General features: G+C 37.8%; 2 protein-coding genes across 2 annotated transcripts in view; both read left to right on the forward strand.

Annotated features, from left to right (window-relative positions):
- The first annotated feature begins 288 nt into the window (after positions 1-288).
- LOC124626777 (protein mono-ADP-ribosyltransferase PARP12) lies at positions 289-8,051 on the forward strand. Its single transcript, XM_047152742.2, has 12 exons — positions 289-697; positions 799-934; positions 1,038-1,335; positions 1,426-1,521; positions 3,560-3,692; positions 3,784-3,952; positions 4,054-4,174; positions 4,269-4,365; positions 5,767-5,842; positions 6,024-6,154; positions 6,670-6,821; positions 7,062-8,051. Exons 1-12 carry the CDS (start codon positions 378-380, stop codon positions 7,340-7,342), a joined length of 2,010 nt encoding a protein of 669 aa, XP_047008698.2. The 5' UTR covers positions 289-377; the 3' UTR covers positions 7,343-8,051.
- A 369-nt stretch (positions 8,052-8,420) lies between these two features.
- Positions 8,421-15,602, forward strand: part of LOC108264403 (protein mono-ADP-ribosyltransferase PARP12) — a 9,493-nt gene continuing 2,311 nt past the window's right edge. The window contains exons 1-8 of the mRNA XM_017465892.3: positions 8,421-8,823; positions 10,065-10,200; positions 10,333-10,624; positions 11,466-11,564; positions 11,779-11,911; positions 13,379-13,547; positions 13,782-13,902; positions 14,004-14,100. Coding sequence (XP_017321381.1) covers positions 8,516-8,823; positions 10,065-10,200; positions 10,333-10,624; positions 11,466-11,564; positions 11,779-11,911; positions 13,379-13,547; positions 13,782-13,902; positions 14,004-14,100 — 1,355 coding nt within the window. The 5' untranslated portion in view covers positions 8,421-8,515. The remainder of the gene's footprint in view (positions 8,824-10,064; positions 10,201-10,332; positions 10,625-11,465; positions 11,565-11,778; positions 11,912-13,378; positions 13,548-13,781; positions 13,903-14,003; positions 14,101-15,602) is intronic.

Below are 15,602 nucleotides of genomic sequence, written 5' to 3' on the forward strand. Positions count from 1 at the left end.
CACTGCCTGCGATGTGTGACAGTACGAGATTTTAAACCAGGAAGACGAAAATAGCGGAAAAAAGATCAAAATGAACCAGTTTTCTGCTACAATTAAAATGAACAGATGCTAAGACTGTCTTTTATGATGTGCGACACGAACATGTCTGTTAAAATCTCAGAAAAATGTAGTTTGGTGTTTATGCTTTAATGAAAACTCTGTGATGGTTAACTGAGAAATCAGAAGCTTTGTCTCTATGAAATCCCATCAACTGTCATCATTTATTTTACTGAGATCTGGCAACCCTGTGAAATTCTCTATTATTCTGACAGTACTGTGAGGGTGTACTGTACTGTAGGTAATATAACCCATACATTGAATAGTTTCTGCTCCACACAATGTCTCATACAGTATCGGCGTATATTTTCCAGGCAGTTTGTCAGCATGGAGGAAGTTTGGATTTTAAAACTTTGGATCAGACCCTGCGGAAACATTTCACAGTAGCAGATGAAGTGTTTCGAGAAGTTCTCTGTGAGTCTGACAGGCTGGTGGTGGTGGAAGGCCGTGAGAAAAGAGCAGACTGTGAGGTTTTCAGTGCTGACACTGTGATCATGGCTAAAACATCACTGAGAGTTTGTCAGACACTCCCTGGGAAGTGTGCTGGCTGTGAAACTCTGCACCTTTGCAGGTATTTGGTTTGTGGGAACTGCAGGTTCAGGTGAGTAAATAATCAACAGAGTAGAAAGTAGGCCTGATTTGTTAAAACTCTTAAAGTTTTAAGAAAGTTCTGAAGTATTAGAAACCATCATTTTCTTATAGGGAAAAATGCAAAAACTCCCACGCCTTGAATTCCTCTCATAACTCGGCACTCCTGAGCAAAGTTGGACTCCAGCAACTTGGACAGTCTGCACTTTTCCAGCTATTGCTGCAGAATGACCCCTATCTCCTGCCAGAGGTCAGTGAGAGACATCAAGTCTGTTCATACACAACTGTTTATCTGATTAATCAAACCATCCTGGTGGTCATCGTTATTTGACTCATGTTGTGCATGGATTCAGGTTTGCACCCACTATAACAAGGGGACTGGAGAACATGGAAGCTGTAGGTATAATGCGTCCTGCACCAACCTGCACGTCTGCCAGCACTTCCTACAGGACAACTGTAAATTCGGTGCCACGTGCAAAAGAGCTCATTCATTTGATGCCACTGCTGTGAAAATTCTTAATGGCAGAGGACTCAGCCCAGAAAACATCGCCAACTTCCACAAGTTTTACAAAAACAGGTTTTTGATCTGTTCTTATCGGGAAAAGCCACCTGGTCCACATTATCTGGATAAAACAGTCAGTCCCGGAACAGGTTAGAACTAGATGGCCTTGGGCTTCATCTTGATTAATATTTCTTTAATATTTCTCTCATTATAATTGTTTTTTTTTTTTGCCTATTCAGTATCTTTAGCTGCTGGGGAAAGTCCAAAGCCTGTAAATGAACCTGACCCAAATGAGATTTGCCTTTTCTTCATTCGCAGAGGTTGCAGCTTTAAAGGTATTGCAAAGATCATGCGATAATAAATGCTGTTGGATTTGCTGGATGATAGAATATACCCATTTACTTTGATTTATTTATTTGCAAAGTAGTACTTTGAATAGGGGCTTAGTGGTTAGCACATTTGCCTCACACCTCCGGGGTTGTGGTTTTGAATCCTGCCTCCTTCCTGTGTGCACAGAGTTTGCATGTTCTCCCCGTGCTTCAGGGGTTTCCTCCGGGCACTCTGGTTTCCTCCCCCAGTCCAAATACATGTCTTGTAGGCTTTCTGACATTTCCAAATTATCCGTAGTGTGTGCATCTGTGTGAATCCGTCCACGGTGTCCCCCGCCTTGCGCCATGGAATTCCCTGGGATAGCCTCCAGGCTCCCCCATGACCCTGTGTAGGGTAAGCGGTATGGAAAATGGATGGATGGATAGTACATGGAATAGTAAATTGAATAGTAAATGTTATTAAATTGAATATTTACCATAAATTACACGTATCCAATGAACAGTGACTGACCAGATATGTCCATTGGCCAAGTCTGTCCTGATTTAAATTTTCCCATAAAAACCTGTTTTTGGACCTTTATGATCTGCTTTGTTTTCACCTCTAAATGTGTGGGATTTTGTCCATGTTAAATTTGACAGCTTGTATATGACCACAACAGTCATAATTTATATGTCTTTGAAATGACATAATAAAAAGCTTTACTTTGACTACTTAGGCATTTCATTAATGTCAGCAAAGTTGTCTTGGTAACACTTTACTATAAGGTCCATAAATGAGCATATGTTAATACCAAACTATAAATAAATGATAAATTATTAGTCTTCATACTGATAAATTAATGCATTCAGTAAGTACTAAAATTGCCTGAACTTACACTATTCTCTAACTTTTGGGTTAACTATCCTACATAATGCCATTTATATTTATTAATCGCGGTACTGGAAGGCATGATACATATCATTTTATATGTAGTGGCTTAGCGGTTAAGGCTCTGGGTTACTGATTGGAAGGTCAGGCATTCAAGCCCCGTCGCTGCCAAGCTGCCACTGTTGGGTCCTTGAGCAAGGCCCTTAACCCACTCTGCTCCAGGGGCGCCGTATCATGGCTGACCCTGCGCTCTGACCCCAACTTCCTGGCATGCTGGGGTATGCGAAGAAAAGTATTTCACTGGGCTGTGACCAATAAAGACTCGTTATCCTTATCATTAACTCATACATTTCCTCATGTGTTAATAATTAATGCATGTAATAGTTTATCATCATTAAACCATTATATGTGCTTACTTCTGGAACTTATACTAAGGTGTTATCACATTGTTCATATCTTATAAATGACTTTGTGCTGGCTGGGTAACCTACTAACACACAAACAAAATTACAATTCCAATCTGAAATTCCTGCTAGTGGTAAATCAGGGACTCTGTAAACCTGTTTAGTAAATTTCCAAGGTTCTCAATTAGTCTGTATGTGGATTTGTCAACTTTTCACTAGAACATCATGTTTTACTCATATATCAATACTAATAGATGCCTCGGGTCATAGATTAACTAAGGTCATCTTTCTTTAATTTCATAACATATACAAATTTAAAACAGGACCCAAAATATTTTATTTTCATCCCAGTCCCTTCACATGCTTGGAAATCCCCATGAATGGAAATGGAGGGGATGTTACAGTGACTAAAAATGTTTCATATTTATAACAATAACTGTATTTACTTCTCAAAATAACCTCTATAATTAAATGACATAACCACTATAGTTTCAGTACATATAATATATTTTATGTTGATTAGAGAAAATGTTTCATATATATATATATATTTATATATATATATATATATATATATATATATATATATATATATATATATATATATATATATATATATATATATATATATATATATATATATATATATATATATATATATATATATATATATATATATATATATATATATATATATTGATCCACTTTCTGGCTTAGTAACCCTATTATATAATATTACTGATCTTTTTGTTCTGTTTTTAAATCTTTTTAGAGAAGTGTGTCCGTGTTCATTACCACTTGCCATATAAATGGCAGATTTTAGATAAGAATGGACAGGCATGGAAAGACTTGCCAAATGGAGAAGCAATTGAGAGAGCCTTCTGTAATCCAGCTAATGAAGTGAGGTAAACACTGATCTTTTATTCTGAAGTGGTTGAATACATTTAAGTGCGAAAAAATATTAAATTAAATGGTGAATTAAATTTTAACTCCCAGTCCAGGGCCTGAGATTGTTAACTTCATCTCCATGACATGTGGACAGAGACAAGTTCGCCGTCTGTCCACAGCATCATCTGTTACCAAACCCCCTAACTTCATCCTGACCACTGAGTGGCTCTGGTACTGGAAAAATGAAAAAGAAAAATGGATTGAGTATGGACAGGGGGTCAGTGACTTTTCTTCCAGCCCGTAGCTGGGACTGAGTAATAGATTGTTACATGTCTGTGAGTAATTTCACATAATACGACATGATGCCATTGTCTACAGGTGGATGCACAGCTGGCTACTCCTCTCACCTCTCAGACACTAGAGAATGTTTACCAGTCGGATCCGCAGAGAGAAATTCCTGTCAGTTCTGAAAGACATAAATACATGCTGTACTTGAAAGGTAACCCAAACAGAATATCTTTCTCTATTCTATCATTGCTGCATTATAAAATGTATATATGCTCAATTTTTCTTGTGGTATATTTGATTTGCAGACATGTATCAGCAAAACCTTCTGTACCAAACAAAAAGAGACATTCGGAGGAGGCCACGATTTGTCTCTGCTCTAGAGGTTGAGACCAAGCTAAAAAGGTATCAGGCTAAAACTGACTGAATCACTGTTGTGTTGCTACGTATTCACAGATGCTTGATTTTAGCCTAGACTCAATGATCCGATGCAATATCACAAGAAGCAGGCTTAACCAATATTAAAACAATCTTAGGAAAAGTTTTGAGTAGGTGTTTGCTTCAGCATAAGGATTAGTGAAGTGTCAGTATCATTTTAAAGCTGAAAAATTGGAATAAATCATTCATCTTTAGTAGCCACATTAACCTGGTCAGACCTGTGGTGGATCTGGAATTCATCCTGGCAACACAGAGCACAACGTCAGGGAATTCACCCTGGATGGGACCGAAGTCCATTACCATGCACACACATTCCCACGCTCATTCACACCTAGGGGCAATTTAACATAGCCTACCTGCAGGAAGGAGGAAACCAGAGGAAAGCCACACAGACACTGGGAGAGCATGCGTCACCAAGTATGCTCTACACTAGTGGTCACCAACCCTCTTCCTTGAGAGCTACCTTCCTGCAGGTTTCATCTCTGACTAAAATCTAACACACCTGTTTTAACTGATCAAGAACTTCTTAAGGCAATATTTAGATGGGAAAGTGGGCACAATTATGGTTGGAGCTAAAGTCTTCAGGAAGGTAAATCTCCAATAACAGGGTTGGTTAGCACTGCTCTACACAGACAGTAACCCGATCACAGGATCGATCTGGGGACACGGTGCTGCTCCTGAATAAATCAATTCAATTCATAAGACAATAAGTAATTTCATGACACGTGTCAGAATCAACTGAAAGTAGCCAAAGCTTGCCGCTGAGATTAGCAATAGCAAATAATCTTATAAATCACCTTGATGTGATGCCTGCGCCTCATCCTGACTCTAAAGTCAGGAGTCAAATGTCTAAAGATCTGCACTTTCCAAAAACTGTTTTTCAACCTTTCTTCAGTGGTTTATCTTACATGGATATTGCAGATTTCTACCAAAGAACTGCTGCTGTAATCGAAAATGCTTTCCTGTGCTCATCACAGGACTCTTATTCACAACATGCACATAATGAACATCCTTTCAACACACTCAGTACTGTGTAACTTATAGATATAGAAGCGTAATGATTTATATTCCCACTAACCAGTGGCCCTCAGAAGAGGATTCTCTTTTGAATTATGTTCCTCTCAAGGTGATCTCAAAGAGTTTTTTTTTCTTGCCATGTCCCATCTGATTTATTTGTTAGAGTTCTGAATCTACATTCGGATTTCTGTAAAGCTGAATTGTGAATTATGTTTATTGTTAAAAGTGCTATACAAATGAAATTATTTTTAATGAAACAGTGCAAGACAACAATGGTAGATGACCGATATCTTTCATATAAGAAACCTGGAGTCATATAAACACTTCTTTTTTGTGTGTGTGTTTTCATAGTGAAAGTTCCAGCTCTTCCTCCGTGGCAGTTCCTGCTCACTGGGATAGAGGAGCTTTACCCAGCTTCTCATACAAGGTACACATCATAGATGTGTTGTTGATATATTATTCTGATTGGTGGCTTATTTATTAAGTGATTTCTGTTCCCTAATGCTTCATTATCCTTAATTGTGGGTTACTGTTGTCTGTTGTTACAATGCCTAGTAAGTTACATGAGATTGTTGTAAAACAATTGTAACTTGAACTTGGGTTGCCAGCTGGTTCCCCTACCTAGAACCGAGGCTGAATTCCTGATGGTAGAGAAGCTCTTTAAACAGACCATGCCAAAGTACAACATCAAGAGCATTGAGAGGAACCAGAACAGCTCTCTATGGAAGGTTTTCCAGTGGTAAGGTCAAAGACTGCCTACTTTGAGTCATGAATCACTATCACAGAAGATTGTTTTAACAAGGTCACAGCGCTCGGAGAATTCTGATAATTATAATATAATTAATGATTAACGACTCGACATTGTTAGCATACTTAACAATGCCAGTGCCAATGAACTATTTCCCTCCATATTTTGATGGACCAGTAAAATGTTAAACTTTTGAGCTGTAGGACTACATGATCTATCACTCTACAAATATTGACAATATTTGTATTTGTATTGAGTGGAGTGTGTGTGTGTGTGTGTGTGTGTGTGTGTGTGTGTGTGTGTGTGTGTGTGTGTGTGTGTGTGAGTGTGTGAGAACATCACTGCTCCTTCACTGTAGTCTAGTGCCAGATGGCTTGGTGGTTGGGAACCTCTGCTTTAAGCTATTGTAACAGACCCTGCATGCAAATGTGTATCAAACTCACTTTCTATATTTCTGTGTAACTACTTGCATACTGAGACTGCATATTTATGAATCTTTTTTTCAGGCAAAAAGAGCAGATGAAGGAGCGGAATGGAGGGAGAGATGTGGATGAGAGACTTTTGTTTCACGGCACAGAGCAATCTCTAATAGAGGCCATCTGTGAGCAGAACTTTGACTGGAGAATTTGTGGAGTGAATGGCACATTATATGGAAAAGGTGAGAGCAAATGAAAAATTAATTAATGCTCCTTATGGAACATTATTAATAGTTTTAAATGATCACATATTATAGGCCACTTTCAAAATGTATTGTTTTTCATGTTCATGTATGTTATATGCAGCACAAGTAAATACAGGTATACATTTTAACTCACGTTTAATAAGGCACTGCACACGTAAAGTTTCATTTTTCTCCGTGTCAGTGGGTGTTTTTTGTTTTTGTTTGTTTCTTACTCAGGAAGTTATTTTGCCAAAGATGCCTCCTACTCTGATCAATACTCTCAGTCTGCAGGCAGCAGCAAAAAGATGTTTGTAGCACGGGTTCTGGTGGGTCACTACACCAGTGGCCACGGTAGCTTTGTCCGTCCTCCTGCTAAAACCATGGGCAAAGGCTTCTATGACAGCTGTGTGGACAACTGCAGCAATCCAAGCATTTTTGTCGTCTTTGAGAAGTTCCAGATTTACCCTGAATTCATAATAGAATATGCACCTGAGGAGTCCAAATGTTTGATTTCATAAATATCTGTAGAGTATCAAATTTTATTACATTTAAAGTATGGAATATACAGTAAAGCACTTATAATGAAGGAATTAGTATCCAGTTTAGTACACTTTTCTTATAGCTGCAATATTACACTTATCATAGATGTTGAATGGATGTCGGCAACCAATAGCATGAGTATTATATGATTTAAAAGCATATGTGCTGATGCATGCATTTGTTCTGTAAAGATGAAGGAAGATGATTGGTTTAGTCAGTAAATATTATACTCAACAATAAAAGAAACGTCCTCTCACATTCAGCTACTTTTATTTCCAGCAAATTTCTTAACGTGTAAATATTTGTATTAACATTAAAAAAAATGCAAGAACTGAACAAGTTTAACAGACATCTGACGAACAGAAATGGAATAATGAGTCCCTGAACAAAGGGGGGGGGGGGGGGGGGTGTCAAAAGTAACAGTCAATATCTGGTGTGTCCACCTTTAAGCACTTAGTACTTAAAGTACTTTAAGTACTAAGTACTTTAAACACCTTTAAGTGCTTTAAGTACTAAGTACTACAGTGTATCTCATCCTCATGGACTGCACCTCAAGGTTTTTATTATTTGTTTACACACAGTGTATAATCCCTGTATTGCTAAACAGGCTAACTGGATATTTGATATGTGCAAAAGACTAATAACTGAAATATTGTATTGATGCACAATAAAGACTTGTTTTGCAAACTATTGTGTGTGAATTAATAACCTAAATGTTTAACAATAAAAAAAGAAAAAAGATCTTTAAAAACTTACTAGTTTTACTTTATACATTTAGGTCATCAATTGAGCTTTATTAAATAAATAAGTAACAAGACCTTTCACCTCTTATAGGCTTAAAATAAAGTGTTATATATATATATATATATATATATATATATATATATATATATATATATATATATATATATATATATATAAAATTTTAAACTGCCCATGTTTCATAAATAAAAAAAAAATCCACCATAACACCAACAGACTATTTACTAAGTAGTGCACTATTTAGGATGACAGTAGTGCACTTGTAGAGAAACTATTTGGGATTGTGCTCGTGACAGCTCTTCCGCCAGCAAGCACCGAAACATCTTACTTTCGTTTTCTTCAAACTGAGACTAAACCGAAGAACGAAGGAACGACGACCGGGTGAGAACATGGCGAATATCGTATCTAACCATATCCTCAAAGTGCTTTGTAATAACCAGTGCTGTTTGGAGTTCCAGCACTTGGACGGTGTTTTGCGGCAGAGTTTCACGGTGGATGAGCGACTCCTGCGGCGCGCGGTGCTGGACAGCGCGCGCTTCCGTGTTGTTGATGAGGACTCGGCCGAGTGCGCGCTCAGTCCCGGTGCTTTAATCATTGCGGTAACATCGCTGAGAATATGCAAAGACCCGGTGAAATGCGCGCGCTGCGAGGACCTGCACTTGTGCCGCTATCTAGTGTGCGGGAAGTGCAGATTCGGGTAAGAGTTATTTACACCTGATACCCTTTTAGTGTATTAGTACTGAATTAACACTCAGGATTAAGGAATGCACACATACTGTGTTCATTTGTGTCAAGCTGACTAACATAAACACTGCTGGCGATCACAGCTGATTCAGAAATATACAGTTCACTCACCGTCCCCTTTCATACGAACACCTGTACACCTGCTCATGCAGTTATCCAATCCAATCCAATCTGCATAAAATCATCCAGATATAAGTTAAAAGCATTACTTGATGTTTACATCAAACATCAAAATGGGGGAAAACGTGTGATCTCTGTGACTTTAACCGTAGCATGCTTGTTTGTACCAGATGGGCTGGTTTGAGGATTTCAGAAGCTGCTGATGATCTCCTGGGATTTTCACTCACAGCAGTCTGTAGAGCAGGGGTGTCCGATCTTATCCGCAAAAGACCGGTGTGGGTGCAGGTTTTCATTCCAACCATGCAGGAGCCACACCTGAGTCTATTGAAAGCCAAGATCAATTATGAAATAGCATTGTGAAATACTCTACCGGCCTTATTCCAATTTGCACTAGCTCACAGTTGAATTTCCCTTTGGTTGGGAGGACAGAAATCTGTTATTTTGATTATTGCCTTTATATAAAATCAGGAACTTTCTAATGAGTTATGTTATTTTGGTTGTACAGTATCTAAAAGAAATGGGCTTAATGATAATGCTGACAATGCAATCAGAAATGTCAGAGAAGAAGTAAAATCTGTTTATTGGCTGCAATCACAGCATTATTCACTGCCCTAATTACAGACACTACATGAAGGCCTTCAGTCAATGTTGATAGCAAAATCAAGTATTATATATATTTTTGGATTTAGCACAGCCTCAGCTCACACCCAGAATTTAATTATCTAATTATAAACTGTCTTTTTTGCTTTTCTTTGATTAAATTCATTTGTAATTCTGACAAGGCTGATTGGCGTGTCTAAAGTGTCCATAGTGTATGAATGGGTTTGTGATTGTGTATGTGATTGTGCCCTGCGATTGACTGGCACCCTGTCCAGGGTGTACCCCGCCTTGTGCCCCATGCTTCCTGGGATAGGCTCCAGGTTTCCCAGCGACCCTGAAAAGGAGTAAGCGGTTGAAGATGGATGGATGGATGGAGGGATGGATGGAGGGATGGATGTAATTCCGACAATGTATGTTTATCTTACCCCTATCTTTGATGGTTGTTGAACATAATCTCTTCTCTATCAACCCCAGGAATAAATGCAAAAACTGTCATGATTTGAAATCTGCACACAATTCTGCTCTCCTGAAAAACAAGAATCTTCAGTTCCTGGAAGAAGCGCAGTTGTTTCAACTTCTGCTACTGAATGATCCATCTCTTGTTCCAGAGGTTAGATCATCCTGCATGTAGCTCATTCATTTTACATAGATAAATTCGACACCATTGTAACACACTGTAACTTTGCATACACATCAGTTTCATTGACGCTTATGATCATTTGCTGTTTTTTTTCTTTTTCAGATTTGTTCCCACTATAATAAGGGGAATGGAGAACATGGAAGCTGTAAATATCAGACTTCCTGCACCAACCTGCACGTCTGCCAGCACTTCCTACAGGATGACTGTAAATTTGGAGCTGCCTGCAAGCGTGCTCATAATTTTGATGCAACCGCCATGAAAATCCTGAATGGCAGAGGGTTCAGTCCAGAAAATATTCGCACCCTTCAGAAAATATACAAAAATAAGTTACTTCTCAACAGTCAAACTGACAAATCTATCTCCAAAGGAGCAGAGAAAGCTTTGGCAATCTTTGGTATGAGTTTATATGCCATGGTCATGGTTTATCATTATTCTCATGGTTTATGATTATGTTTATAAAATGATTTCTAATGGGGTTATCACACAATGACATTAACAAAGAAATGCAAAACTAACAACCTCTTCTTTCCTACATTGTACACTGTTGATGTTGGCCCAAACATCCATACATTTTGGTGAATAATTTTTAGTTATGTAAGAAATACAACATAACAGGCATGCTGTTATAGGAAAATAATCAATGATAGGATGGGATGATGCCATTACCACCCTAAAGTTGGTTATTTTCCAATAACAGCATGTCCCAACATGTTTAAATCCTCTTATACCACAGCAATTTATCATATTTTATACCATATGGTATAACAACCTCTTATGCCATGTATGCCATGCAAATCCCTTTGAATAAGTTTTTAATATAAAAAAAATAACATTAAAATGAGCACATTAACACAAATATGTGATTAGTCTCTCAACCAGCATTACTGTCAGAGTTGTTGTTATAGAAAATTAAATCAACACCGATGGATAAGAATTGAGACTTAAACAGTGTATACAAATATGTAGTAGTTTACAGCACTAAATGCTCAGATGTTATTCATTACAACCATAGAATCACACACTATAGCAAAGACTCACTCACAAAGTTTTATATAAAGATTTTATGCTCTCGCATGCCAGGCACATGCAGTATTTCACCATGTGACTTATCTTAGTTTATCCAAAGTTTGTCTCACAGGAGTGGAAGCTAATGAGCAGATGTACAGGGTACAAGGTCACTTGCAGAGTACAGCAATACAAAACAGCATTTTCACACCATGTCTCTTCTTTGCTAGACAAACAAGTGAAAAGACAGCACTCCAGCAGCTCAGTGAGTGAGGCAGACCGCAACGAAATCTGTCTCTACTCCGTGCGCAAGGGATGCAGTTTCAAAGGTACCAATCCTTAACAATTCACTGTCTCAAAATCCAAAATATTACTTCATACTCCGGCTTTCAGTTACAAGTTCATCGTAGCTGCAAGTCAGATTACTCTTTTAATTCTTATACTTCATAGAAAATTGACCATAATCTAGAAATCAGATAACTGCCCATTAAACTAACATTGTTTTGAATGATCCTGGGACCAATCTCTTGATCTCTGCATTAGAGAAATGTGTCCGTGTTCATCATGGTCTACCTTATAAATGGGAGATTCTGGATAAAGATGGCGTGACATGGAAACACTTTCCCAATGAAGAGGATGTTGAGAGTGCCTACTGTAATCCAGATAATAACACAAGGTATTTCACATAAGTATATGTGCTACATGTCACGTCTACAAGGTGGCTAGAAGGTGTGCTTTTGTTCCTTTCCATGACATAATCTGGTATGTTCCTTTCACCTGAAAATATGTTACTGTTCTTCTTTCAAAGTCAGTAATAGTGCTTATCCATCAGGTGATGCAGCATAGCACAGCTCAGCACATTAACCATAATCCTCCATATTGCTATTTGCTAGTTGCTATTTCCACCATCACCTGAAGTACCATTGTATCACCTGACCTGAGCCAGGAATAGAAATACTGGTTAAACTCAGTTGCACAGATGTCCTGATTGATGTCTCTGGCTGGAATTGTTTCTCTATTTGCAGTATCAGAACGCTAATAGTGACTGCCGCTCATTTAATTGCAGATTTATATCAACATGACAGTTTGTCACAGCATTCAAATTCATATTCTGGGGTGGCACTTCACAGCTCCAGGGTTCAATCCTGAGCTCAGGTCTTTCCGCAGTTTGGTGCATGTTCTCCTCAAGTCCTTATGGATTTCTTCCAGGTTCTCTGGTTTCTTCCCAGCTGCCAAAAAAATGGCAATATGTGGATTGGCTATGCTGAGGTCTGAATGAGTGTGTGAATATGTGTGTGTATGATGCCATATGATGGACTGGCATCATAGGCTCTGGATCCAGAACAACTCTGACCAGGATAAAGCACTTACTGAAGATGAATGAATGAATTAAATTCAGATTCATTTTCAACTATTTACTCATTGTTATGTTTTGAATTCTTCCCCATGAGCCACAAATCTGCCATCTTCTAGGGCAAATCCCAAATGGCATCCTATTCACTTTTTATTACTTTCTATTACGTATTCACAAATGTCCTACCTCATGAGTAGTGTAGATTGTAAGTCACAGATGCAAGTTTTGCAGACTGTGTTCCAATTCATCCCAAAGGTGTTCAGTAGGTTTGAGGTCAGGGCTCTGTGCAGGCCACTCGAGTTCTTCTACTCTTGGCAAACCATGTCTTCATGGACATCACTTTGTGAACAGTGACATTGTCATGCTCTAACAGAACTTGGAACTTGGTTCCAGTGAAGGGAAATCTTGAAGCTGTAGCATACCAGGGGCATTCTAGACAATTTTGGGCTTTCAACTTTGTGTGCTTTCAACAAATTGGGGAAGAAACGCATATGGGTGTGATGGTCAGCTGTCCGCATACTTTTGGTCATATAGTGTAGCTCTAATGAAAAATACAGTAGGTTGAAATCCCAGATATGTGACAGTGAGAAGGAGCACATTTCTGGTCCTTTTAAGATCAAGGGAATGTAAGCACAGACATTTCCTTAATAATAAACAGTCAGAAATATTCTAATCAGCTAAAACTAAAATGCAAGCCAAGTTGCTTCTTACTGCTTGACTTAAAAATATGTTTCACTATAGAGGGATCACATGATGATAATATGACCATATTGTGTTTCTGGACTGCAGCTTTGGGCCTCTGCCTGTGGACTTCACTTTAATGATGTGTGGAGAGAGAGCAGTTCGCCGTCTATCCACAGCGTCCTCCGTTACGAAACCTCCTCACTTCATCCTGACCACTGAGTGGCTTTGGTACTGGAAGGATGATCAAGGGCAGTGGATTGAATACGGCCAGGGGGTCAGTAATGTTCATTAACAATTATTTTAATGCTATAAATTTTAAGTATTAATTTAGATATCTATCAAATATATTTATAACTATAATTTATAGTTTGAATTCATGAATTATTTCACATTTCATCACAAACGAATAAATATCCATAAGTAAATACCCAGAGTTTCATTTACTGTATATCAGAGCTGCTTAATAACTTATTGTCACACCAGATAATGTTAAAAATATTTTCTGTAGGAAGATGAAAAACTTTTGAAGTCAATCTCCTCAAAAGCCTTAGAGAATGTGTACCTCTCGGAAATTGAAACTGAAATTCCATTCAACCTGGGTGGAAATAATTATGTGCTCAACATAAAAGGTAGTCATCTTTCAAGACGTGTACTGTACATTAAAAAAAAATCTTTATAAAACAAATTGTGCTTTCATAGAGTTCATTCATCTAAAATGTTTAATTTTCAGATATGTATCAACAAAACTTGAGGTACAAAACAAAACGAGAGGTTCGGCGGAGGCCACGATTTGTTTCAGCTCAAGATGTCAAGGGAAAATCAAAAAGGTACAGTCTTTAGATGAGCCATGTGATTTGATGCATTTGAATTAGCATGTCTCATAGAATGTCATAATGGTCAGCAATTTATTCTCGTTTTTTTTGTCATTGCCGTTTTTATGGTGCAAAATGGGTACCGAAAATAACCCACCATGCTACAGGATTCAAGAACTAGCCCAACATGTGAGATCGGCTATAAAATATAACAAACATACAGTTTTTAGTTACACTGTTGAAAGATGTTGTTAGCAAGGTAGCTAGCTAGACAACTCAAAACATGTAAAACGAAATAGTTAGACCATCTACTCAAAACTCAATCCTTATAATTTGCAAATTTCCAAGACAAGACTTTGACATTGTGCCAATGACAGAAAGTTCCATCCGTTTTAGATTTTACACTACACACAAAGGACTGCACAGACACATTTAAATCTGGTTGGCTACTGTTTTATGGCGTGAATTTGTTTTGTTAATGTTTACCAACGCTGATCTTAAAAGTGAATATTTATCCTGCAATGTCAATCCCCTGACACAAATAAATGAATGTAATTTGCATGTGGAATTTTGATGCGTAGCTTAAAAAGGCATTACATGCCAACCTTTAAGACTTTAAGACATTTACAGTTTAGCAGTTTAATATGTAGCCTGTGACAATGAACTCGGATAGAAATAGTATTTTAAGTATTTTAAGTCTGGTATTTTAAGTCTGGCTGCCTTTGAATTCACTTGCATTGAGAAATATTATTTCAGACAATAATGTATATAATTAATTTGGGAGTGTGTAAGCATGAAATCTTTTTTAAAAATGAGTTTGCACCTTGCTGAGCTTTACTCTACACATATAGTGCTACTGAAAAGTTATTGAATGTAAAATAGTACCTAATTAGAGTGACAAAGACTTTGATTTTTTCTGAGTAGATTAGATTGTTCTAATAAAGACTTCCCTAACATTTCTCAATTCACTAAAATTCGATTCCTTGGCTAGATTTTTAAATGATAAAATATTTAAAATGGGGTCATTTAAACAAAAATGCAAAAATATACATACTTTATGGTGTTCAAAAACTGCAAAAAAAAAAAAAGAAATACTGCAGATATTAAGGTGAATGATTTGCATTGCATAGTTAAAGTTAGGTTTTTTCAAATATTACCTTTCGTGTAGTGTGTTATAGAGCTGTTTGTGAATGTAAAAATGTCTGCAAATTTTCAAAAATCGAAGTGCACGACAAATGGGGTTATTGACTCCCAAAAGAAGGAACCGATTCTGGACAGCTGAAATGAGTCGTTAGTAATTCCAGACTTACTTCCTGTACTAACCTATATAGGTTTGTAACAAAAAGCCCCGCCTCTGGTCTTTGATTGGTTGCTCGCAAACAGACGTAGCTGAAACTCGTTATGGTAGTGGGCACACGCTTTTCGACACACGCTGATAGAGGTAGGCCAATCACAACAGACTGGGACATCTAACCAATCAGAGCAGACTATGCTCTCTGAAAGGAGGAGTTTAGAAG

Source organism: Ictalurus punctatus, chromosome 4 (assembly GCF_001660625.3).
Source record: "Ictalurus punctatus breed USDA103 chromosome 4, Coco_2.0, whole genome shotgun sequence".
Taxonomy (NCBI): domain Eukaryota; kingdom Metazoa; phylum Chordata; class Actinopteri; order Siluriformes; family Ictaluridae; genus Ictalurus; species Ictalurus punctatus.